The sequence below is a fragment of the Pseudocercospora fijiensis genome, assembly GCF_000340215.1.
Source record: "Pseudocercospora fijiensis CIRAD86 unplaced genomic scaffold MYCFIscaffold_15, whole genome shotgun sequence".
NCBI classification, from domain to species: Eukaryota; Fungi; Ascomycota; class Dothideomycetes; order Mycosphaerellales; family Mycosphaerellaceae; genus Pseudocercospora; species Pseudocercospora fijiensis.
Window position 1 is genome coordinate 621465 of NW_006921546.1, and position 22522 is coordinate 643986.

Here is a 22522-nt window from a genome sequence, read left to right on the forward strand (position 1 = left end):
CTCGCGCAAGCGCGTTATGTTCTCCGTGCCCCCATCGCCAACCACTCAACACGATATCTTCAACTTTTGGGGTTTGAGACTTACAACACACTTGGGTAGGTGTATTCGAGTCCGCTGAGTTCAAATATGTACTTCTTACAACGTATTTCCTGCTCGTTGTGTTGATGCAGTCGTTCATTCGGTCAGCCACCTCACGCCTCCCACAAAATCGTTGAAGCCTGGAAAATCCGCCGCAGCCGGAGTTCAGACACATCCACAACTTTCACACCACTGGATGGGATTCCAAAGCGAAAGTGATAGGCGGAATGAAAGACTCCTATGCCTCCAATACGCCGAGCTGCCCCTGCCATGCCGTGAGCCAGCAATTGAGCGTATCGCCTCTACAGGTAGAATAAAGGGTGAAGCTGGACGGCGCGGCGAGGATGAGATCGCAATGAGCAGCGCCACGGGTGCAATGATGTCGGACATATGCGCTGTTCAAGCTAGCCCAGAGAAAATGTCTGCCGAGGATGCTTACTACCACAGAAGCCACCGACAAGGAGAAGGACATCGACAATACGAGCAGAGCCTCGTTCGCACATGCGAAGGCCTACCCACATTGTGCTTTCAAGGAGCTTGGGAAGGCATCTGAGATGGAGATGGACATGGAGACTTCTATCATCGCAAAAGAGCAGAAATCTACAAATAGCCGTGTGGAAGTAGAAGTGTCTCGCATGATGAGATGTTTCCAGCTCTTGTTTCCTATGGTACAACTATTCAGCAAATCTTCGGCTTGTCCTCTCTCCCGAAGTGCCTGGTCAGTTTCGAAAGCGAGAAGCTGCGGCGCTCCAAACAAGCAGTTTTCTCCTACTACTGGTCCCCGACAATATCCCATACATGAACTGTTCCTTCCGTCTCTTCGAGGATGCGCTCCGGGATCCGAAGTCAAGTGGATCACGGGCGAAACTGCAGTGGGCCTGTGAATGTGAGGCACTTTGCAATTGCTGGTCTGGCTATTCCCAAGCTCTGCACGACTTGCAGAACAAAGATGCAGCACCCACAGCAGCAGAGCATCATCGAAAACACGGAATCTTTGCGCGCTGATCTCCAACACACCACGAATACCCGTACAGAGCCCCACAGTCCGATGTACGTAGCAGAAGAGATGATCATAACAGAGTGCAGCATGTAGGAGCAGTGAAAAACAGTCGCACTGGAAATGAAGCCCACTACTCATTCCTCCGAAATGATCGACATGATCTCAAAAGCAGTCTCGTCGGAGCCATGATTTCCGGGAGCCATGTTTCCGCCGGTACAGTGCGGCGAGCCAGGCTCCATCCGTCCCCCACTCTCTTCTGAGAAACCAGTTCGCAAACCAACGGCATGATTGTGGACCCAAGTCTGATTCGACTGCAGAGCACCGCCTGCCGGAAACTGAGCCCGCAATCTCATCTCCACGTTTCAACAGTCAACACAATGTTCAATCTGATTTTTCACCCAGCGGACTTGCCATACAGGCTGGAATCAGTGTCGCTTACCTACAGGAGTCGTGGGAGGCTTATCTCCGCAGCTCGCGAGGATCCAGGACCCATGAGGTCAATGTTTGGCTGCGGTACATTCTCTGGACAGGCCTATGAGCTCAGCGAAGTTATTGATTCCGGACACCAGGATTCAGTCTACAGGAAGATTAATGCTTCTTTGCCAGGCGGTTTCTGTATGACCACATGTGGCATGGAGGGAGAATGAGTGCATGTCTCCATGCTTGCATTATTGAGTCGGCGTAGAACGTTGTGCGCTTGCAGTTATTTGATTGTTCCCCATTTTCCGGTACTGTATCCCTCCAATTCATGCCGCATTCCCAGATCAGCTTTGTGTTCATCAAATACGATCCACAAAAGTGACACACAGTCGACACGCAAACAACGAGGCTGAGCTGGCTCAATATCCGATGCCGCAAATGGCCGGCTGCATCGCTCCCCATGAAGCTTTGGTGCTGTGATGCACTCGCGGGACTGCCACTCACAGCCAAGACGATCCCAACTCAGCGCAGCCGGTTTGCCACTTCGTCTTTGCTGGTACAAAATGATCACAATTTCCCCACTCGATACTCAACGGTTCCGTGAGCTCAGTCGACTGCAAGCACAAATCGACCAATGGCCGTGGGTCTCCCTCGCCAAAAGCACCACTTCCCAACTGCCAGCGCACTCAATGCACTGCCTGCAACAGCAATTGCTCGGGTCAAAAGAATGATGGCTGTGCGTGGTCCGCCGAGGAGATCATTGGCCTCTAGGAGTCGACGGCGGCAGTACTGTGGCTCAGCAGCGTCATTCTGTTTTGCGTGAGCGTAACAGCCGTCATCCTTCAAGAGTCATGATGAAAGGTGGGTGGTCAGAGTCGGCAATCGTAAGAGAGGATATGACAAGCATCAAACATCAAAAGGATCGCTTGCACGACTACGATCGCTCCCTACAGCACGAGAAATCTCCCTAGTGGTCACCCAAACTTGATCCGAGTTCAGGATACACGACTGACGTAGATGTACATCGGAATGTAAGACTGATGCGCTTCGTCATTTCTTCTCTGACAAAGCAAATGGGAACTGGCGATGCACTAATAATCAACATGGTGATTTTCAAACTTCATAGGGAACAACCACCTTGCAGGAGAGAATTTGGGCTATCGGATTGCGCTATGGCTTGCCGAAATGAGTGAACTACTCAATCAGAGGATCAGGACCAGTATCTTTTTGCTCATGCCATCTTCACAGGCAGCTCGAAGCTGTGAGATCCACGGCGCTGTACCTAACAACGATCACGGCTCGCTATCTACAATTGAAGATCGACTTGCTACAGTATCCCCGCGCAATCCAGTCCAAGCACCCGAACAACACCCAAGTCCCACTGCTGGATCTGCCTCTATGCCAGCTACCGAGGTCTCCTAAAACGAAAGCTCGTTGCCAGCTATTGGATTGGGCTCTTACAACCCGGAGTCGAGTAGAAGTTCGTGCTGCAACCCTCTTATCCTGGCAGTGGAATTCGTGTCGCAGGCCGCTCAAGTGCGAGCTGTGGACCTGAGAGTTCGCTCAAGTAGGAGTATCCCGGCCCGAATTTCGCACACGCTGCATCCTCTCTTCTCGCTTTGAGAGTCGTTCACTTCTGCTATCCTCAACAAGAGAAGATACTCGATGGAGTCCAGAATCTGATGCCCGCTTCTCATCTACCGAGCACATCTTCTTCACCTAAGTATCGCTACCACAAGTCCGACTCGTGCTAAAGCATTCTTAGTCGGCGAAGCGCCGTTCGAAGATTTTCTCGATGTAAGCTAACGACTCCCACGTTCGTGAGCGCCAAAGCCGGAGGTCTGATCAAGAAGCTACTCGTACTGGATTTGAAGACGAGAGCATCCGTTTCGTGACATCCTAGTTTTCATCGCTACTGGAAAGAACAAAACCATGCACCCGGCGCGGGACTCGGCTATGAATGATTGCAATCCTAGACTCATCCAAGGAGGTCTATTGCCCGCATTATGAGCCTTTGCGTAGGCAGTAGTGTCAGGATACGTGGAAGCACAGCATTCAGCGAAGCCCGCGGTGCCGTGAAAAGACAACGTAGAAGGTAAGAAGACTACATGTGAGCGCTGAAACATGCATGCTCCTAGCGGAAACCTCGGCGCTAGGAATCGAGCTTCTTGCCAATACTGCTGTTCCGTCACATGCCAGAGAAGGTTTCTCGATTGCGTGCGCGTAACCTCGTTGGCGTGCGCGTAACCTCGTTGGCGTAACATCGACTATCTCGGCTACTAGCGCCTGCTCAGCCTGCAAACTCGCCAATGCTCCTGAAGAGAATCGGCAGTCGTGAGATGCAAATCTTCGGCGTTGACATGCTTCATACCAGCAGCAGCATGGTGGCTCTGACTTCACACTATCTTTGTCCAGCAGCATGCATTTCCCAGTTTCATATCCATTTCGCAGCAGAAAGATGAAAGATGTGATGCTCAATGACCAAAGATTTCAATTCCACTATTCCATATCCATTCCGAATCATATACTTACATTTTGCGAACACTGCTACCAGAAGTCATAGGTTCCGTCCGCTGCCGTGTTCCTTTCTGACCGATGTGTCAAAATCCGGCTCTCTGCTCGCGTGCACCCCCAAAGGATGTGAGATGGGATGCTCAACGACCGAAAATGTCCATTTCCCTACCCCATATCCTGTTGGATTATCTCCGCAAACTGTAGTTTCTTTTTCCGAACTCTGCCACCGGCATCGAATGACTCTACCCGCTGGCATGCCTTTGTCCGACCTTGGCGTCCAGGTACGGTAGTATTGGTCTCGTGTCTCAACATCTTCCGTGTGTCACTACCAGGTTCACGATCTTGATCCGCCCTCGAAGCGAGTCTGCCACCAGCAGTCATTGATTCCGCCCGATGCTGTGCTCTTGCCTGGCCTTCATGTCCAAGTACGGGAGTCTTGGTCCCGTCACTCAACATCTTTCGTGCGTCACCACCAGCATTACGATCTCCATCGGTCCTCGAAGCAGCTGCGCCTGCCTCTCGACGATAATGGCGAGTGTAGAAGAACTGATACATCATTATGACGGCTGTCAGCCTGTCGTTGGGCGCCATCAGCGTCGCTTCGTTGCCGTCACCTCCGGTTCGATCGATATCCCGTTTGCGTGATTCACATCTCTTCTTTCCAATGTTACTTCCCGCTTCTGTGCCAAATCCTCGTCGCCTATGCGAAGGGTCAGGGCCAATTCCACCGTAATCGCCTTTGCGTAGTTTACATCTCTTCTTTCCAATGTTGCCTCGGGCTCCTGTGCCACATCCTCGTCGTCTGTGCGAAAGGTGCTGGCAGGCCTCACCCGTGTCTTCGCTCGGTGTATCACTCGTATGCTGAGCAGAATCTGCCCTGGACTTCGGAGGTTCAATCGCTTCTGACTCCGTCGTAATGTTCGCGAGAAGCGGGCGGTGAGAGGGGAGGTGGGGCGAGCGGCCGTTCGAGGAACCTTGGATGGTCTGTCGCATATCGTTGTACTCGTGGATCAAGTGTTCGAGATTAGATTCTTGATGCTGATGCCGGAGCCTGAGCTGAGTGTCTTGAGAACGAACCCAGCCTCAAGATCAGGGATCGGCATGCAAGAGGAAGGGCGAAAGGAAAGAACCCACCAACCCTCGGAGCTCACCCCGCCTACCATCATTCGCCCAGGCAGGCACACAGGCGTGTAACCTCGAACACCAAAAGCACAACATGAGCATTCGCCGGGTCAGGTCAAGACGCAAATGACATTCGCTCGAAGACCGTTTGGAGCGCGTGGATGCATTTGGAAATTTGTGCACGAAAAAAAAACCCCCCAGAAAGCGGTGTATGTGTCCGTGTAGAAATGTCCTCATCATTCAGACGCTCATATTCTCTCCCATTCCACTCATCGATGAGTTTCGTGATTTAAAACAACTCCTCACATCTGCCAAATACGTGACTCGGGGCTCAGGAGAGCGTGTGAGATCCCCGCATGCCTTGATCAAGGTTTGCACTCAGAGCGGCCATATCGCATGAAGTCCTTCATGAGATGAATATTGTTTGTGAAGTTCGCACTGAGACATTATTCGGCAATGACAACGCTGTCTGCGACTCATGGGGATTGAACTTGACATTCATTACTCCGATGAAGGATGAAATGGCGAGATTGAAGTACCGACACGACTGCTTGCTGCCTGCCACCAGCTTCGATGACACTCTTGGCCGTGGAGAGTACTGAACTCCATCGTGTGGCTCGGATGTTTGCTGTCTCCTCGATACAGGCGCCCTTTTACAGGCCATGTTGGCCACGTGCGACCATGCCAGTCACCTCACTGTATGCAACCTCAGGTCCTGTTTCGGCTTTTCCACCGGTGAGATGGGTGGCGTTGACGTTTCGAGAACTGCACCGGGCACACAATTCCATGCTTCAGAGGTCGAGGATATTGGTGAGACGGTCCTGGCATCGGTAAACTGTTCTGACTGCAAAGACGTGCAGATGTTCGAAGGCGGTAGAGACCCAGTGACAGTACTGCATGCAGAAATTCCGTCCTCGTTGCGCTGGTCTGGTCCGCGATGTTCAATAGGATCTGACGGCAGAATAGGCAGAAAACTTCGACCGGTCTGCGAAGTCTCCATTGAGCCGATCAGAGCCGCGGGCGCCTGATTCTCCAGTTGATTTTGAGATTCTGCGAGGGGAAAGGCGGTATCGTAGGGAGGCGTCGCAAGATTGGAAGCCGAAGCCTGCTAACCATGAGCATCCCAACGACCTGGAGAAGCAGTGATGGATATTTCCAACATCACTGGATGGCTGTCATCAAACATTTCCTGGTCCTTTCTGTCGGCGCCTGTCGCGCTGCGGAGGCGGAACAGTGTACTTTCTTCAGCCCTCTACGGACGCCTGCTGATGGAAGCACTGGGCTGCTAGTGTTTCTGCTCCACGCTACGACGTCTGGGAGCATCGTTCGATTGAAATTCACCCCAGCGACGTCCTACTGTGCTGCTTGATGATGCTGACAGTCGTGGCAAGGCCAATTGTGAAATCCTCGGGCTGAATGTGGCAGGTATGCTTTGAACTGATAATCCCCACTTGCCGATAATGACATGATCCAGGTCTTGGAAGATATCCAAGCCGAACTTCTCCAATTGGTGCCCTTTTGCCATGTCTTCCGCTTTCGTTGGGAATTTGAATCATGCCAACAGGAATGGAGCAGTTTTCAGCTCTGCACGATCATCACCACCGAGGATGGTCAAGGCCACCGAGTTCTTGACCAAGTAGAGGCTGGGCCCACGAACCTTTGTTCACGCAGAGCATCAGGTTGGCTATGCTTGCTCGGCATGCCGGCCGATTGGGAAATGAGATAAGCTGAATGTGTTGAGTGGCGCGAAGGCTGATGAACAGCCAAGGGAGAGCACTGCTCATGAGGTATCTCGCTCCTTGGCCAGAGGCGATGTATCGCTGACAGACTTGTCCATCCCAAACGCAATACAGGTACAAGGTGGGGAGTGAGTTCCACCTAGCGAGAGTTCAGCAATTCCCACTCATCATGGTAACTCGCGCACGTCCTACCACGGCTTCTCCCGCTCTCGAGAAGAGGGCAATCGGTTGGGATCAGCAACATTCTTTCATTGGTCGAGCGACGGCAGATGTAGAAATCATCCCTCACGATGCCCTGCAGCGATGTCGTTCAAAGCCAGCATGCTAACCTGGATGTCGGTGAGTTCCTGCTTCAAGTGTTCGGTGATCAAACCCTCCATGTCTCAGGCGAACTTCTCATCAAGCGTTCCGCTTCCAGAAATGACGGACACTTGGGTCAATATTTCCCAAGCATTCCTCCCCAGGCGCCGATGGATGTGATGTCTTGGGTTCTTTTGTGGGACTTCTTGCTGCAGAATCTGCTCTTTCTGTGCTGGGATGGTGGCTGTTGTTGTCGGACAATTATGCTATGACATGGCGCTTCCGGCCTGTGGTAACCCGTGCGATGAGATGAAAATTCGAACTTGAGATCTCATAAACTCACTCCACTCGCGTCCCACGGCCACAATCTTCACCAAGAACGATGGGACTGCGCGATCCTGACTCTCTGAGCTTCAAGCAGATCCAACAACCGGCGACTGAGCACGGAAATGGCAAGAAGCTTCGGTGCTGCTGTAGCAAATATTCCCAACTGATCGGTGGGATGTCGGACCCGGAATTGCTACATCAGACGTTCGCCTGTTCGTCTCCATGCTCAACGAGGATACCAAATTCCAACTGGCATGCCTCGCTGTCGCCACTTTGCGTAGCTCGGTCGAAGAACGTGTGGCACGGTCATGATATTAGCAAGCGATGCTGACCACTACCGGGGCTCACTGGTGGAGCAAAGCGGACAAGTCTCGCACGGAGTTTGATAATGTGCAGAATGTAGTGGAGAAAGGCGGGTTTTTGGACATGGAAATGCACAGAGCTGGAGTCTTCCCTCATTCGAGTAGATCATTCGGAGGCCACGAGCAGGGGATTCAATAGCTGATGGACCATCCAAAAGATGTGCGCAGTTGATGGTGAACAGGAGTCGGCCGGAAGGGTTTCGAGCGTAGCATTGTTTCCTGCCTGGAAAGCTTCGGGTCGTCCCAGCTGATGATGTAAGCGGGCGTGGGGGCGGCCGGCCGAAGAACCTGGCCCTTGCTCTTCGCAAACGCGTTTCCTAACAACTCCCACTTCAAGCAGCAGGTCATCATGCCGGAGACCTCGAGCAGAGACAAACAATTTGCAAATCCACCTCGCTCCAAGTAAGTGACTTGAACTCGTAGCTAGCTCTTACCGTTCCTAGGAAGTCGAAAGCCATTCGCGACCGGCGATTCTGTGTGTGGCGACAACGAATATCTACGCCGCCAATCGACCGATATACTCACGATACCGCTACCAACATTCCTCGCCTCATCACACCAGAGACATCGTAGCCTGCGAGATTGGCGTCTGCATCAACTCTATCCTGTCGCAATCCGGCACGACTCTGCCACTGCTGGCCCTTCAAGAAACCACCCTCTCGACCATTCTTCATACTTCTGGCGGTGTATGGCGGACATTAGCGATGATAACGATCGCATGGACGGCAAGCGCTGTGGCGGAGTCTTTGGGGATGGCGTGCTTGTCTGGAATGGTACAAGTGTCGGCGAACACGCCAACAGGCGGCTTGAGAAAAAGGCGAGAAGGAGGGAATGCAAAAGCAGGCCCGAGCCATGGCGCGAGGCATGGCATGAGGCATGGTATGAGGCATATCATGAGGCACAGGAAGAGGCATGGTTTGGGGCGGAGCATGGGATGAGGCGGAGGATAGGGATGGCATAAGGCAAAGCATGAGCACGACAAATGAAGAGCAGGATTTTATGGTACAGATACCAGCGGCTACTGTAGAGTTCAGTAGGGAGGCGTGAGATATCGTGCTGTGATTTCCTTCGTAGGAAGCTTTCTTTCTTCCAACGCTACCAGCCAATCCGCCTCGCATTTCATCTCACTCCACTCCTGAGGCCGCCTTTTGCATATCCTGCCCCACCCGTCCGATGGTGGACCCCATGGCAGACGGCGTGCCTGTCCGATGTCGTGCACTAGGTTGTCGATGTTCCTTTCGCGTAGGTCGAAACCCCCACGCAGTTGAAAGGTCAGTATCGTTGACACTGCACACCCAGGCATCTGTAGCCACTGACTGGCTGCGAAAGGATCTACAAACCCTTGAAACTTCCGGCTCGAATAAGCGAAAAGAGCTGTCAGCTCATCATTCTCGGCTCGGATAAGCGAAAAGAGCTGGCAGCCCATCATTTGTCCTTCAATTGGCGGCGACCGGCGTTTCTCTCACTCCCCTCGCGAACTTTTCTTCTCCTCCGTCACTGCCTCGAAACGAAGCGCGACCTCACTCACAATGTCGATCTTCACGCCCGACTTGGATGCCTCAATATCTTGGCCAACGACAGCGACAACTACGAAAGCTCGAGCTTCGGTGTAGGCACCTGTTCCTGTCCTTACAATGTACACTGGACTTGCGGCTCGCAGACTCACGACTTCAGGGCCTCCGTGTGCGCTGATAGGCCACATCACAGCTTCGCTGATGTTTGGCTCTACAGAGAGTTGCTGAATATGACACGCGAGACCTTTACGAACGGCAACCACATTCCCACGCGCAAAGCAGTCCTCATTCAAGCTCAATTTTCCTATCAATACCCTAAAGTCAACCATTCTCTATGCATCCCAACCACCTCCATCGCTGTGAGCTTGCATCCGGCTCCCGCTGTGGGAAGACCAGGCGCCAATGAGCAAGATCCAGCAGCGCATAGTCACTCCCCCAGTCGCCGATCCGTCGCTCCTAGTCGCTCTGCTTCTGGTTGCTCTTCGCGAAGCCGAGGCGCTGTATATTCGATCGAGGAGACTGTGGAAGAAGTTGAAGTGGCCGTGCTTCCGGAGAAGTTGGAACAGACGCTGGCACTCAGAATATGGATAGAGCCTCTTGACACTTGGGTGCGCGTGACGGATCTGAAGCCAACGATAACGCAGAGGCTGGGGACATCCAGCAGGACGGAAACAACAGTGCAGAGGACGATCAACGCACTTCGTCCTGCGCATCACTCTGCCAGACACGCAGGTGCCGCACAAGGCCGTGAGTACTCGCCAGTGGATCGAGAAGACTTCAGATGCACTCCCGAACCCGCTGCTCAGCATGCGCTGTTTAACCTGGCACGTGGAATCGAACGCCTTGACCAGATCCACGGCTCCTACGACCACGAATCCGAGGGCGCCGCCACTGCCATTATCCAAAGCTATGGTTGTGGAAATCGCAAGAGACACGGAGAGAGACCCGGAGGTGGCTTTCCACGCAGATCAGGCGATATTGGCCGGAGCCAAGAAGCTGTCAAGTCAAGAAGTGGTTAGCAGAGTCAAGAGGTGGCCGAGTCAAGAAGTAGTCAGCAGAATCAAGACGTGGCCAGCAGAGTCAAGGAATGGCCAGCAGAGTCAAGGAGTGGCGAGGAAAGTCAAGAAGTGGTCAAGGCAAGAAGTAATCAGCAGAGTCAAGAAGTGGCCAGAATCAAGACAATTCGAGAGAGCACCGCCGCCATTATATGCAAGGACATGGTCGTAGAGACTGCAGGAGACACGGAGGCAGTTCCTTACGCAGATAAGGCGACAGTGGTCATAGTCAAGAAGTAGGCAGAGTCAAGAAGAGCTTTGAGCGCGGCTACCATCCCAACACATCCAGATCTGAGGTCAAAGTAGCACCCCTGCTAATATCTCGCCTGATGAAGAAAACAAGCAACTCTCACGCATATGTCCGAGCCTATCAATATGGCGACGAAGAGTAGCATCGCGCCGGTTACAGCACTGTTCGAATTCGACGAAATGACGAGGACGGGCAGCCGCAACGCGCCCGTCAAGGTACTGTTCAAATTCCCCGCAATGACGAGCACGAAGACCTACGAGCCGGTCAAATTCCACGCAGCGACGACAACTCGGACGGCAAAGTCAACCAGAGTGTCTACGCCTCCGAGAAATGCCGCAATCTGGTCTTGAAGCAGTTATAGAATCCAAATGACCAGGGAGCTCGTAGCTAGAACAGCTACTGCTGAGGATTTTCGAAGGAGCTAGACCTAAGAAGGATGCTAAAGAGGATGCCGTCGTGCAGTGGCATCAAACGGATTGCTTTAAGCAGGTGTTGGGTTCACGGTGGAATCCAAAAACATGGAAAACGAACATCTCGATCTAGCAATTATCTTTGAATTCGGCATGAGCCTTAGTCTTGGGGTCTTCCGCTGCGTTCGAATCTTCTTCGCCTCTGTGCTCCTACGCTCGACCTTCGGCGCTAGCGAGGAGTGCCAGCGTGTGTGCCTAACGCTAATGCAGCTCGTGAGGCATTCTTCCTTAAGCACTCTCAGCTTCTTTTTTTTTTGATCTCGTGAAGGTGATAGTGGCCTGCTAGATGCTCTGGATCGGTTGATGATTTGGCTATCTTCAATACCAGAGAGGAGTTTTCGAATTCTAGGCACAGGTAATGGCGGCCTGCTGGACTCTCTGTATTCATTGACGTCTTGGCCAATGCTAGAGAAGAGCTCCTGGGTTCTTGGTACAAGTGATAGTGGCCCGCTGGATTCTCTGGGTTGATTAATGCCTTCTTGGTTGATGCCGGAGAGGGGATCGTCCCGCCCAACTTGAGGGCCGGAGAGGAAGTTTTGAATCCTTGGTACAGGTGATAGTGAATTGTCGGATCCTCTAGGCTAATTGACGTCTTGGTCAACTTGAATACCGCAGAGGAAGTCGTGAGTTCTGGGCACAGTCGGTATGTCGCGTCCAAGAGGTGTATAGACGCGTGCGTCCACTTGACTCCCATCTGCATCCCATCTGCATCTCTCGTCTGCCGTCGTGACAAACCGCAGACACGACCCCAAATGGGGCGTTCCATTGCGGTATACCCTTGGGTCTGACCGTGATGTGCCTGTCAATGTCCTGAGGTGTTCCCCATGAACCAGGTGCCCTCGTAATGCTAGACAAGGCGTCGTCTACCGTCATCACCAAGCGCAGGCATATCCCCAGATTCAGCGTTCTTTTGCGGTTTACCCTGTGGTCTGACCGTGGTGTAGCGGAGAATGTTGTAAAACAAGCGAGTGTATCATATCTGGCATTACCAAGACGTGAAAAGCTCTTCTTCGGTGATTGTGCAACATTTGTCCATTGCCCTTCCTGCCTTCCTGTTCGACTGGGTCTTGCTCTTGACTTTGTCCTTGGCATGCTTAGAGTTAGAACGGGTGGCTTTCTTTGGTAATGGAACTAGGGACCGTGAGTCGTGAGATAGCTTGAGGTTTCGAAAGTCTTGTATAACCTGCTGCGGTCGACCTTGTTTCGTCCGGGAGCCAGTACTTGATGATAGATTGACGCACTCCAACTCCTACTAGACGGCCCACTTTGCCACCATCCTTGGACTTCTCCCCAGCCGGCACCTTTTCATTGTGCACATGGATTTTGCGGCGGAATATTCGGAGATGGGAGAGATGAGGAAAATGATTGGGCTAACAGAGCTCTCGAGAAACAATTTTCCGAGGCGTGCAGAAATCTAGGACCTGATAATGGTGGGGGTGATGTTGGCTCGGCGTGCTGTATGCGGTGCGGCATCTAGCAAAGACTTAGGTCGAGAAGGATGATGCGTGTTTCACTGATCGGGACTTTGTTGACTCTCCGCCAATCCCAATCTGGTAGTGTTGTGATTGAGCTAAGTAGAACAAGTTATTGATTGATTGACTATAGAATTGTATAGAGAAGAAGGGATCAAGTTCTGTCTGCGCTAGATGCTACATATATTACTAGAAAATTAGCTCTTAGTACTTGGCAGTGCTAACTGATCTATAACACTCCCCCTTAGGTAGAATCTATTAGAATGAAAGGCCATTTTCCCTTACTTAGCTACTATACGCGTTGTTAGTTAAAGTGTAACTACCTTGTAACTTATTAGATGCAAGTAACCTATATATAACGATCTAAGTAATATAGGGTTGCTTCTCCTAGCTCGCTAATTAGTCTAGTCCTTTTATATACATTAAAGTAAAGATAAAGTCGTGCTTACCGTACGCTTACTACTTAGACCCTAAGCCTAGCAGTCTATATTTAAGAAGTGCGCTTTCTTGTTTAAACTTAAACTTCTTCTTTCTACTAACTAATATATAACTAATACTTTCTAATATAGCTTAACTTAACCTAATTCCAATTAGAGGTACTATTATAGCTATAGCAACTTAGCCTAGTCTAGGTAGCCTAGCTACTAGTATAGGTAGTAGTAGCGGAGGAGATAATCCGAATAAGAAGTTGCCTAGTCGCTATAATAAGTAGTAGCTAATTAATAATAGTAAGGCTTTTGCTAATTAGATGCGCCTTCCTATACTAATAGAGAGTAGTCTTAAAGGAGATTAAGATTACCGTCGCGCTCCTATAGAAGATCCTAACCGCTCTAGCTAACTCGAAGTTTAACGAAATGCCTCTATAGCTACGCAATACCGACGTTGTTATCTTCGTACGCACCCTTAAGCAAAAGGGTAGCAACTCTCCCTTATACTTAACTGTCGTAGCTATAATGCGCAGGGCGGATAAGAAGTTCAACCTAGCCTCTAGATCTAACGTTAACTATCTTCCGGCTGCACTCGTATATACTGCTTCTAGTCGCACTATTTATTAGGGAAATGATAGGTATAAGCCCTATTAGGAGGGTAAGGGTATATATAAGGAGTATATTACTCTAACCGTTAATAGGAGCAAGTTCCTTAAGGGTGCCTATACTAATTGTGCTAGCCCGAACTATTATAGTTATTATAACAAGTCGAGTAAGTTAGGTTTAACTTAAGACCTTAATTAGGAAAAAAAACTAACTAGGTTGCAGGCTATATATCGCGCCCTCGTTCGAGTACTAACCGCTAGGCAGGTCTTCTAGGTCCTATTAGGCTGCCGCCTCGTAACCTAGGTAGTATAGTAGGCAGTAATTAGCGTCGCCTATATATCCCGATTCCTTCTAGGATTAATTAGAACACTCCGGAAGGCGCTTAGGCGATTGCGAATGCGTTAGCTTAGCAGGTAGGAGTCTACGCTGCTGCTGCGATAGCTAGTCGTAGTCGCAATCCAAACTCTCGGCTTTCTTCTAGATCGGCTATACTAGCCCCGTCTAGCTCCTCTTAGAGTAGACTGTCCGATCGTCACTCTTCTTAGAGTAGGCTATCTAATCGTTAGGATAAAGAAAAGGGTGATTCTAACGAGGAAATAGGCAGTCCTTAAAGGGATAGGAGTATTCTTAGAAGGTTAGAGATCCTTTAGATAAAACTTCTAATGCATAATTTGAGATTTGTAGTATTAGGGAGATTCTAGTCCTTATAGATTAGGCTAATCTAGTTTCGATATTTGTTTCTACTTTAAGATATTATACTAAGAGCTAAAAGATTGCTCTAGATACCGAGATGCCCCGGTAGAGAACTAGAAGAGTAGTTAGTCTATAGAGAGTAATAAAATGAAAATAAGTATATTGAGTTTAACTTCCTATTCTAGTAATAAATAAGAATAAAATAAGTAACTTTAGAGTTTGTCCTTTACTAGTCTAGATCCTAGAGGATAGGGTTGTTTGACTTAGGCTTAGTAAGCTAGTCTGCTATTTAGAGATTAGTAGGAATGTACTAAACATCAATCCTCCCTTTGTTATACTATTCCCTATAGTAATAGTTCCTTAGAGAAACATACCTTAATCTACTAGAGTTGGTATAATTCTTTATAAGGTAGATAGTTAACTAGTTATCGTAGTTGATTTTAATATAGTTAAACCTAAACCTAGTAAAGCTACTAATTTCCTTAGAGAGGTTCCTTAGCTACTTTAGCTCCCTTGCAGCTTTAGTTAGTGCTATATACTTAGCTTTAGTACTAGAGTAGACAACTTCTTTCTAAAGCTAGGATCTCTAGAGAACTAGTCCTCCTACTATAAGGAGCAGGAATCCTAATATAGACCTCGAGGTCTTTAGGTTACTAGCAAAGTTAGAATCTAAGTAGACCTTAAGGTAGCTCTTAATATTAACCTTGCTAGACTTGCTCTTCTTGAATACTAGGGACTTATTAACTGTTCCTACAATATATTTCTAAACATGTCTTGCTGCTGCAACATACTCTAGTCTAGGGTTTTGTAGGAATCTAGCTAGGTAGTTAATAGTATAAGTAATATTAGGTCTTGTCTAGTTGGAAAGATACTATAGCTCCCTAATTATCTAATTGAAGAGTTTATAGTTCTCCTTCTTATAGTCTAGCTCGAAAGCAGTTAGGAGTTTCTTAAGTAGGTACTTTATACCCTTGTATTAGTTAAGACTATACTTTCTTAGCTTCTCTAGAGAGTAGTGCTTCTAGGAGATTCTAAGACTTATACTGTCTTTAATAATATACAGTCCTAGGAAGAGGTTTGTCTAGACAACCTTAATAGTATAGGTTTTCCTAAGTCCTTCGATTAGCTTATTAACCCTAGCTTAAGTCTTGCTAAAGATCTGAAAGTTATCAACATAAAGGATAACTATAATCCCTTCTCCGATAAAGAGGCAGGCATCGCTCTTAGTTTTATACAAACTAAGGGTCTTGAGTATAGCTTCAGTATCGTAGTACTATAAAGCAGCTAACTGCTTTATACTATATAAGCCTTTCTATACAATTATATATAGAAATTCCTCTAGGTCTTTTCTAATCAAATGTAACCCCTTAGGTGCGTTTATATAGTTAGGTCTATTAATGTCTAGTTCTAGAAATGCAGCCTTAACATCTACTTAACATCTAACCTAGCTAAAAGTAGCTAAAAGTCCTAAGTAGAACCTGCTTATTGCAGCTCTTAGGGTTGGAGCAAAGGTTTCTTTAAAGTTAACACCTTTCCTTTAGGTAAACCCTTTAGCTATACATCTCGCCTTAAACTTCTTAGTGGAACTATTAGGCAAGCGCTTAATCTTCTAGACCTATTTGCTTAACATTAGTTTTCTACCTTTTAGAAGTTCTTTAGCAGAGATCCATTTAAGGGTGCCTGTTTTATCTAAAGACCTAAGTTCTTTAGTAACAGCTTCCCTCTAAAGCTTAGCATCTGTGCTATTTAGTGCTTTATAAAGTATAGATAGCTTACCCTCCCCTAGCTTCTTAGCCTTCTTCTTTAGGAATCTCCTAAGAGCAGCATTTAGGACCCTAGCTATATTACTATAGTTAGGTCTCCTTATCTACCTACCCCTCGAGGATATTATAGGGGGTACATCTGCAAGGTCTAAGTACCTTAGCTTTGTTACAGCTCCTAGAGCTACTAGTAGTAAGGCACTTCTTAGCCTTTTCTGCCCTACTAGCTAGTTTGGCTAGTATAAGACTAGCCTAATTGCAACTTCCTAAGCTGCTAGTAGTAAGGCGGCTCTCGGCCTTTTCTAACCTACTAACTAGTTTGGTTAGTATATTATCGGCGTATCCTTATCCTTATTATTCTTAGGCTAGTATTGGTTCTTAGGGGCCTATAGCTCCCGGGTCTCTTCGACTAGGCTTTCTAGATTCTCTAGATCTAATAGAATCTGCTCCCTCTAAAGAGGTGTTTCCCCTAAAGGTATTAGCTCCCCCGAAGGTACTAGCTCCCCCGAAGGTACTTAAAACGGCTCTTTACTACTTCTAGAAGGAACAGGTCTACTAACCACCTGCTAGCTGCTCTAGGCTTGCTTAACATTAGGTAGGAATCCTAAAGCCACTCTAGATTTACTAGGGTCAATTCCTAACTAAGAGTGTTTAATAACTTAAATATAGGGAGGGGCTAGATTTACCTTTCTGCCTTTATCCCCGTAGGTCTAATCTTTATTAAAGGTAACATAACAGGAGAATTTGATTTTATGCTGCTATAGTCCTTTACTATAGTTAAACTAAGGCCGCTAGAGGAGGTAGTTTATCGAGGAGTTACTCTAGAATCTAATGCTCTAGTAGATTAGAGCTCTTAATATGAACTTTGTACCTCTTAGCCTCTCTTCTTTGCTAATGTGCTTGTATGCCTTGCAACCAAATCTCCTAACCCTAGACAGATCTACTAGAGTTCCCCCTTGCTTTAGATCCCTTTTAAGATAGACTAGAGGAACCTCCTTAGTTATTAGGTTAGCTAGCCTATTAGTCAAGTGCACAGAGTGCTTAATAGCATAGCTCTACAGCTCTTATAGTAAACCTGCATTAATAAGCATAGCCCTAGCCTTTGCTAGGATAGTCTTGTTTAATGACTCTGCAATGCCATTTTGTTTAGGTATATAGGGGCTTGAGAAATCCTACCTATACCCCTTGATTTTAGTAGCCTTTTAAAGGTGCTTGTTATTAAACTAGCCCCTATTGTCTAAGAACTAGATCTTTAGTCTTTTGCCAAATTGATTGGCCTATAAGCTTATCTACTTCTTAATAAGAGCGGGACCATTTTTCAGGTCTAGGGTCTCGTTATCCTATCTGTGCCTTATCTTTGCACAAGTTAGCAGGTATAAGTAGCGGTTCCTATAGATGTCTAGAGGTATAACTAGTCTAACAATATCAATATAGATTTCATCTAGAGCTTAAACTAGAGTCCTTCTTACAATCCTTAAGACTATCCTCTAAGACCTTACAAGCTTATAGGCTTTATAGTGCCCTAATTCGGTAGTATTAATATAGTTAATGCTAAGACAGTCTTAGTAGGCTTTAGTTGCATTTAGTATCTTGCTTCTAATATAGCCAAGTCTCTAATGCACTCTAATAGTGTCTGCCTTCGGTTAGGCAACTGCTAGTATAACAGCTAGCTAGCTTTTAGGAGGAATAATCCTAATATACTTCAGAACTGTTATAACATTATTAATCTTTGCCTCTCTAATAACCTTACTATCCTTTCTTTAGATAGTTATAGTTAGCCTGTGCAGGAAGTATCCAGTTTTACTATAGATCCTCTCTACTAAGATTAGATTTATATTAGAGTTAGGTAAATACAACACTTCTCTAAGCACTATCTTTGTAGTTTTGCCTTTCTAAAGGAATTCAAGGTAAATGTCCCTAATCATTCTACAGCTTCCCTTACCTAAAGTAAGGCTAAACTTAGTAGGTGATTCAAGGGATCTAAGGTTATAGAACTAGTCCTTGTTGTTGAATATGTAGTATAATGTACTAGTGTCCCAGATTTTGATTGCTTTGTCCTAGTTTATAGGGGATGCTAATGCAATAGGAGTTAGGCTTTAATTAAAGGATGCTTAGGCTAGGGTTAGTGCAACGCATGCCCCTAAAGCCTAGCCTTCCGAGTTAGAATCTGATTTATACTCGTTATTATCATCGCTGCTATTATCTTTTCTAGTAGCTGTAGCCTTGTTCCTAGACTTAGATTTATCCTTATCCTTTGATTTAGACTTGTCCTTATCTTTTGACTTCTTCTTTAACTTGTCCTTATTCTTAGATAGCTTTCTGTTAGGATATTGTTTCTAGCACTTTGCATTAGTATACTTGTGCTTGCAGTGCTAACACTACTTATTGTCATCCCTAACCTTAATATTAGAGACAACTGTAAAGGCTTTGCCTTATTGCTAGTTCTGTGACCTTAGAGGCTTTTCCTTCCTAAGGGATGTAATTATTGCTTCGAGAGTCTAGCTAGTCCCTTCTAGTTTGTTATTGTACCTCTAGCTTCTAAGCTATTTATAGTGCTAAAGACTATTAATGAAGAGCATCCTAATTATTATATCTAGGATTTTAATATCCTTAGGCTTGACCCCGTATACTCTTTCAAACTGCTTAGTAGCTGTTTTGTGCTTCTACACCTATGCTTAGAAGTCTTTATAGTACTTAAGGGTACTATCGGATATTGCTTGCTTAAGAGTAACTGTTCCAAAATCCTTTAGGGTATTATAGATATCCACTATAATAATTGGTTAGTATATAGCTACTATAGTCTCGTAGTAGTCCTTAGCAGTCTTCTACGTAATTATGCTCCCAAAATTGGGTCTTAGATCTAGTAAGATCATCTTAACTAGAATGCCTATAGTAATGCTATCCTTCTCTATAAACTCTTTAAGAGCTTTATTAAAATCCGGATCGTTATCGTAGTCAATTCGGAGAGGTTTATAGTATAGCTTTGCCTATTTTAAGTTATGAAGTACATATCTATGCACTTTCTCCTTTAGTAGCTCTTTCTAAAGGATCTGTCTCTATAATAAAAAGTTAATCGTCCTCGTAAGGATACGATTTTCCTTAATACTTTTCACGGATTCTTTGTTGTTAGCTATACTGCTAAGCTCTTTCTTAGCTCGCTTGGCTTGCAGGTGCTAATTGTTAGTTGGATCTGATTTAGTACTAAGTGTAGGGTAGCCCTATTTCGGTTATTAACTCTAGAGGTACTACTTAATCTGTAGCTAGTAGAATTAGCTTCAAACTAGTATCTCTATAATAACAATTCGTCTATATTAGTTAGGACAGGTGAGCGTATACGCCGGGCTTATAACCTATTGTAATTGAGCTAAGTAGAACAAGTTATTGATTGATTAACTATAGAATTGTATAGAGAAGAAGGGATTAAGTTCTGTCTACGCTAGATGCTATATATATTACTAGGAAATTAGCTCTTAGCACTTAGCAGTGCTAACTGATCCACAACAGGTAGGAGATGTATGCTATAGTGAACTAACTAGATTGTAATGCTATCCTATATACAAAAGGTCTTAAAGCGTTGCCTCTAAACTTAGTGCTATTGCCTCCCACTCTAGTTCTTATCGCGTTAGGCGCGCCGAGTGTTAATAGGTATGTCCTCGAAGACTATTAACGGAGTTGAAGTCAACGTGCACTATAGAGCTAGCTTTGCTATATAGCTCGCAGTCCTTATGCCGTTGATCTTAAAGCTGTATATATATTGCTAGAGCTTACGTTGTAAGACGATGTTCGCATTAGGCCTATAGTATTAAGTGAGTTGTTCTCGAAGATTATTAACGGGATGTCATTATGCGATTAATTATATATAGAACGAGCTTTGCTATAGTTCGCAGTCCTTATGCCTATAATCTCAAAGCCTACGTTGCGTTGTAAGATAATGTTCCTATCTAACCTATAGTATTAACCGAAATGTCCTCGAAGACTATTACCGGAGTTAGAGTCAATGTGCGATTATTTCTTTACTACGTCTATAATAGTTCGCAGCTGTCGTAGGTCTGTTTTTGCCGATGATTTCGAGGCCTATACGTGCATAGTTAGAGCCTCCCGCACGCAAGACATTGTCATTGTAATAACCTAAACGTCGGCGAATAGTACGCTCGCATGCTTTGTAGATGAATTTCTTCTTAGCATTAGCTTGCTTCTCGTTGTCGGATGTCTCAGGTTACGCTTGTATAGAAGGGCTAGAGGTAACGCAAGGCGATTGGTAAGCTTTAAACGATATATAAGATATAGCCTCTATATTAGATTAAATAGCGCTTCTAGCGCTTTTATATATACTAAAGATCTCTATAATCCGACTATTATTAAGTAAATACGACCGTATTAAATATATATAGTAAAGCCGTACGCTACTATATAGTAGGTAGGAGTATATAGCAGGTAGGGAAGACTTCTATAGAATGTAAGAAGTATCGCGAATTGTTCGCTTATAAGCTATATATTTTTCGCCTTTCTACGATATAATATACGAAGTTTCTCGCCTATAGATAATATAATTTTCGTACTTATATATTTCGAAATACGAAACTTTTCCTATATAGGCAATAATCGTCCCGCTTAAGCGATAATTCGCTAGCGAATCTTTCGTATATATTCTATAAATGTCTATATCTTATAGTACTAATACCGTAGTATATTTTTATAAAACACTTAGCTAGATAGTAGCGTTATTAGGCCTATAGAAGGCCGTTTAACGTTAATAGCCTTTATATATAAGCGTATGCGATATTCTCGTTTATCGAGTATCTAGGCGCTAGACGGCCTACGCCTCTCTAAATACTATTAGAGCTAAGATATATAGGCACTCTAATTACCCTTATAGCTAGATAGTTAGACCGCGAGGTATAGCTAAGTACCGCTAGATTCGTAGAACTAATAGTACCTCCAAAAAGGCTCTAGCGACTTCTACTACCTATATTCGAACTTCTTATTTAGAAGGCCGTAGTCCGAAGCTAAAGCTAGTATAATTACTAATATACCGTAGAATTATCGCTCTTATACGACTATCGTAGCGAGATACTTCGTATATATACGACGGCTTCCGGGTTTTCTAGAGACTATATTATTATATAGAGACTTCTCGTAGGATAGAAATTAGATTAAACTTCTTTAGATTGCGCGAGGGCTTTAATATACTCGTTTCCGAACGCTTTATCCCTATACCCGGTAAATAATATCCCTATTGCCCTACTAACGTCGAGCGATATAGTACGGTCCCTACTACAGTAGTACCTAAACGTAGTTAAACTCCGGATTATAGGTATTTTATAATATATATTTTGTATTACTAGCGCCTAGTACTACGGTATAGTACCTACCGTAGGAGTAGCTTAACGTAGTCGAGTTCCGGATTATAAGTGCTTTCTAGCCGGATAATAGGTTTAGTACTATAGATAGATAGGTCGAGTAATAAGAAGCAAAAGCCGGCATATAGCTAATCTCGAGACGGCTCGGCCTAATAGTATTATAATCTAGGATATATACGATATTTTTCCTAGGGCTTATTCGTTTATATACGATTATTTAGGGGTTAGAGTTTCTTACTTATACGAAATTTGCAAAAGTAGAAGCTAAGCTCCTCTATACGAGAGTTATAACTGCCTCTTATCGTTAGTAAAAATCCCCTATCGAGGTATATAACGCTTGCCTTTAAAGCCCGTAAGTCCTATAAAATGTGCTCCTAGGCGGCTACGCGTACCTAGAAGTGCGAGCGAAGCTTTCGCCTTATAGTTAGCTAATTAGAAGCTACGGTCGTTATCGCGTTAATTGCTTTTACTAGCGTGCTTTTCGTAGAAATAGGCTTAATCGACTGAATCTAGATAAAGGCTTTGCCTTTATCTCGTATCTCTACGTACGCCTTGCTACTTATTATCTATATCTATATCGGCGTCGCTATTACCTCCCTCGAAATTAAACTAATCTAAAGGCACTTCGGCTTTAGAACTCGACACCTCCTCGCTAGCTGCCTTTACTGCCTCCTTCGCTAGGTACTCCTAGATTTGCTTGTCCGCCTCCGCCTACTACTTTGCCTTAGACCGCCGCTCTTCTAACTCGTAAAGGATCTGCTAGTAATACGCTATACTAAACTTATTTGCCTAGATAGGAGGGATTGTAGGGATGTTTAGCATTCGCGCTAGCGGCGGCCGAAAGTCCTAATCTATGCTATTATATAGCGTATCTAGGTGCTATATGCGAAGGTTAAGTGCGTAAGCCCGAAGCTACGCTTCGTCGCCGACGACCTAGCGAGGAATTTAACCCTATATAAAAGCGACTGCGTTATTAATAGCGATAGTGCCGTAGCTATACGCGTCTGCCTAGCGAGTAACTTAGTATACTTCTTTATGTATCTACTAATTAG

General features: G+C 46.0%; 6 protein-coding genes across 6 annotated transcripts; 3 read left to right on the top strand and 3 right to left on the bottom strand.

Moving 5' to 3' along the window:
- Nucleotides 1–16: 16 nt before the first annotated feature.
- Nucleotides 17–3343, top strand: MYCFIDRAFT_180260 (uncharacterized protein; the record flags this gene model as incomplete). Its single annotated transcript, XM_007934136.1, has 22 exons — nucleotides 17–71; nucleotides 100–160; nucleotides 187–449; nucleotides 487–690; nucleotides 722–923; nucleotides 952–1158; nucleotides 1188–1281; nucleotides 1311–1446; nucleotides 1481–1687; nucleotides 1717–1753; nucleotides 1782–1850; nucleotides 1888–1974; nucleotides 2010–2138; nucleotides 2180–2238; nucleotides 2270–2468; nucleotides 2493–2604; nucleotides 2648–2911; nucleotides 2940–2982; nucleotides 3009–3043; nucleotides 3070–3245; nucleotides 3285–3295; nucleotides 3324–3343. The coding sequence occupies 22 exons, from the start codon at nucleotides 17–19 to the stop codon at nucleotides 3341–3343; spliced, it is 2670 nt and encodes an 889-aa protein (XP_007932327.1).
- Nucleotides 3344–3397: 54 nt separating this feature from the next.
- MYCFIDRAFT_180261 (uncharacterized protein) lies at nucleotides 3398–5005 on the bottom strand (the record flags this gene model as incomplete). The annotated part of the gene is made up of 8 exons (XM_007934137.1): nucleotides 3398–3413; nucleotides 3437–3615; nucleotides 3644–3971; nucleotides 4031–4086; nucleotides 4128–4210; nucleotides 4240–4771; nucleotides 4804–4814; nucleotides 4843–5005. 8 exons carry the CDS (start codon nucleotides 5003–5005, stop codon nucleotides 3398–3400), a joined length of 1368 nt encoding a protein of 455 aa, XP_007932328.1.
- A 42-nt stretch (nucleotides 5006–5047) lies between these two features.
- MYCFIDRAFT_180262 (uncharacterized protein) lies at nucleotides 5048–5534 on the top strand (the record flags this gene model as incomplete). The annotated part of the gene is made up of 3 exons (XM_007934138.1): nucleotides 5048–5200; nucleotides 5234–5347; nucleotides 5379–5534. 3 exons carry the CDS (start codon nucleotides 5048–5050, stop codon nucleotides 5532–5534), a joined length of 423 nt encoding a protein of 140 aa, XP_007932329.1.
- A 46-nt stretch (nucleotides 5535–5580) lies between these two features.
- On the bottom strand, nucleotides 5581–8793 carry MYCFIDRAFT_180263 (uncharacterized protein; the record flags this gene model as incomplete). The annotated part of the gene is made up of 23 exons (XM_007934139.1): nucleotides 5581–5609; nucleotides 5640–5784; nucleotides 5815–5841; nucleotides 5868–6184; nucleotides 6248–6386; nucleotides 6413–6447; nucleotides 6476–6571; nucleotides 6600–6716; nucleotides 6756–7012; nucleotides 7038–7168; nucleotides 7203–7255; nucleotides 7299–7417; nucleotides 7447–7584; nucleotides 7612–7749; nucleotides 7773–7834; nucleotides 7878–7954; nucleotides 7984–8150; nucleotides 8194–8222; nucleotides 8255–8358; nucleotides 8388–8394; nucleotides 8420–8467; nucleotides 8496–8627; nucleotides 8656–8793. 23 exons carry the CDS (start codon nucleotides 8791–8793, stop codon nucleotides 5581–5583), a joined length of 2505 nt encoding a protein of 834 aa, XP_007932330.1.
- Nucleotides 8794–8831: 38 nt separating this feature from the next.
- Nucleotides 8832–11106, top strand: MYCFIDRAFT_180264 (uncharacterized protein; the record flags this gene model as incomplete). The annotated part of the gene is made up of 10 exons (XM_007934140.1): nucleotides 8832–8905; nucleotides 8937–9075; nucleotides 9134–9142; nucleotides 9172–10291; nucleotides 10320–10374; nucleotides 10401–10667; nucleotides 10695–10727; nucleotides 10775–10819; nucleotides 10841–11024; nucleotides 11062–11106. 10 exons carry the CDS (start codon nucleotides 8832–8834, stop codon nucleotides 11104–11106), a joined length of 1971 nt encoding a protein of 656 aa, XP_007932331.1.
- Nucleotides 11107–11148: 42 nt separating this feature from the next.
- MYCFIDRAFT_180265 (uncharacterized protein) lies at nucleotides 11149–20223 on the bottom strand (the record flags this gene model as incomplete). The annotated part of the gene is made up of 11 exons (XM_007934141.1): nucleotides 11149–11160; nucleotides 11184–11694; nucleotides 11742–11869; nucleotides 11899–12154; nucleotides 12178–12223; nucleotides 12259–12400; nucleotides 12425–12434; nucleotides 12468–12530; nucleotides 12573–12634; nucleotides 12666–12701; nucleotides 20215–20223. 11 exons carry the CDS (start codon nucleotides 20221–20223, stop codon nucleotides 11149–11151), a joined length of 1275 nt encoding a protein of 424 aa, XP_007932332.1.
- Between the last annotated feature and the right edge of the window lie 2299 nt (nucleotides 20224–22522).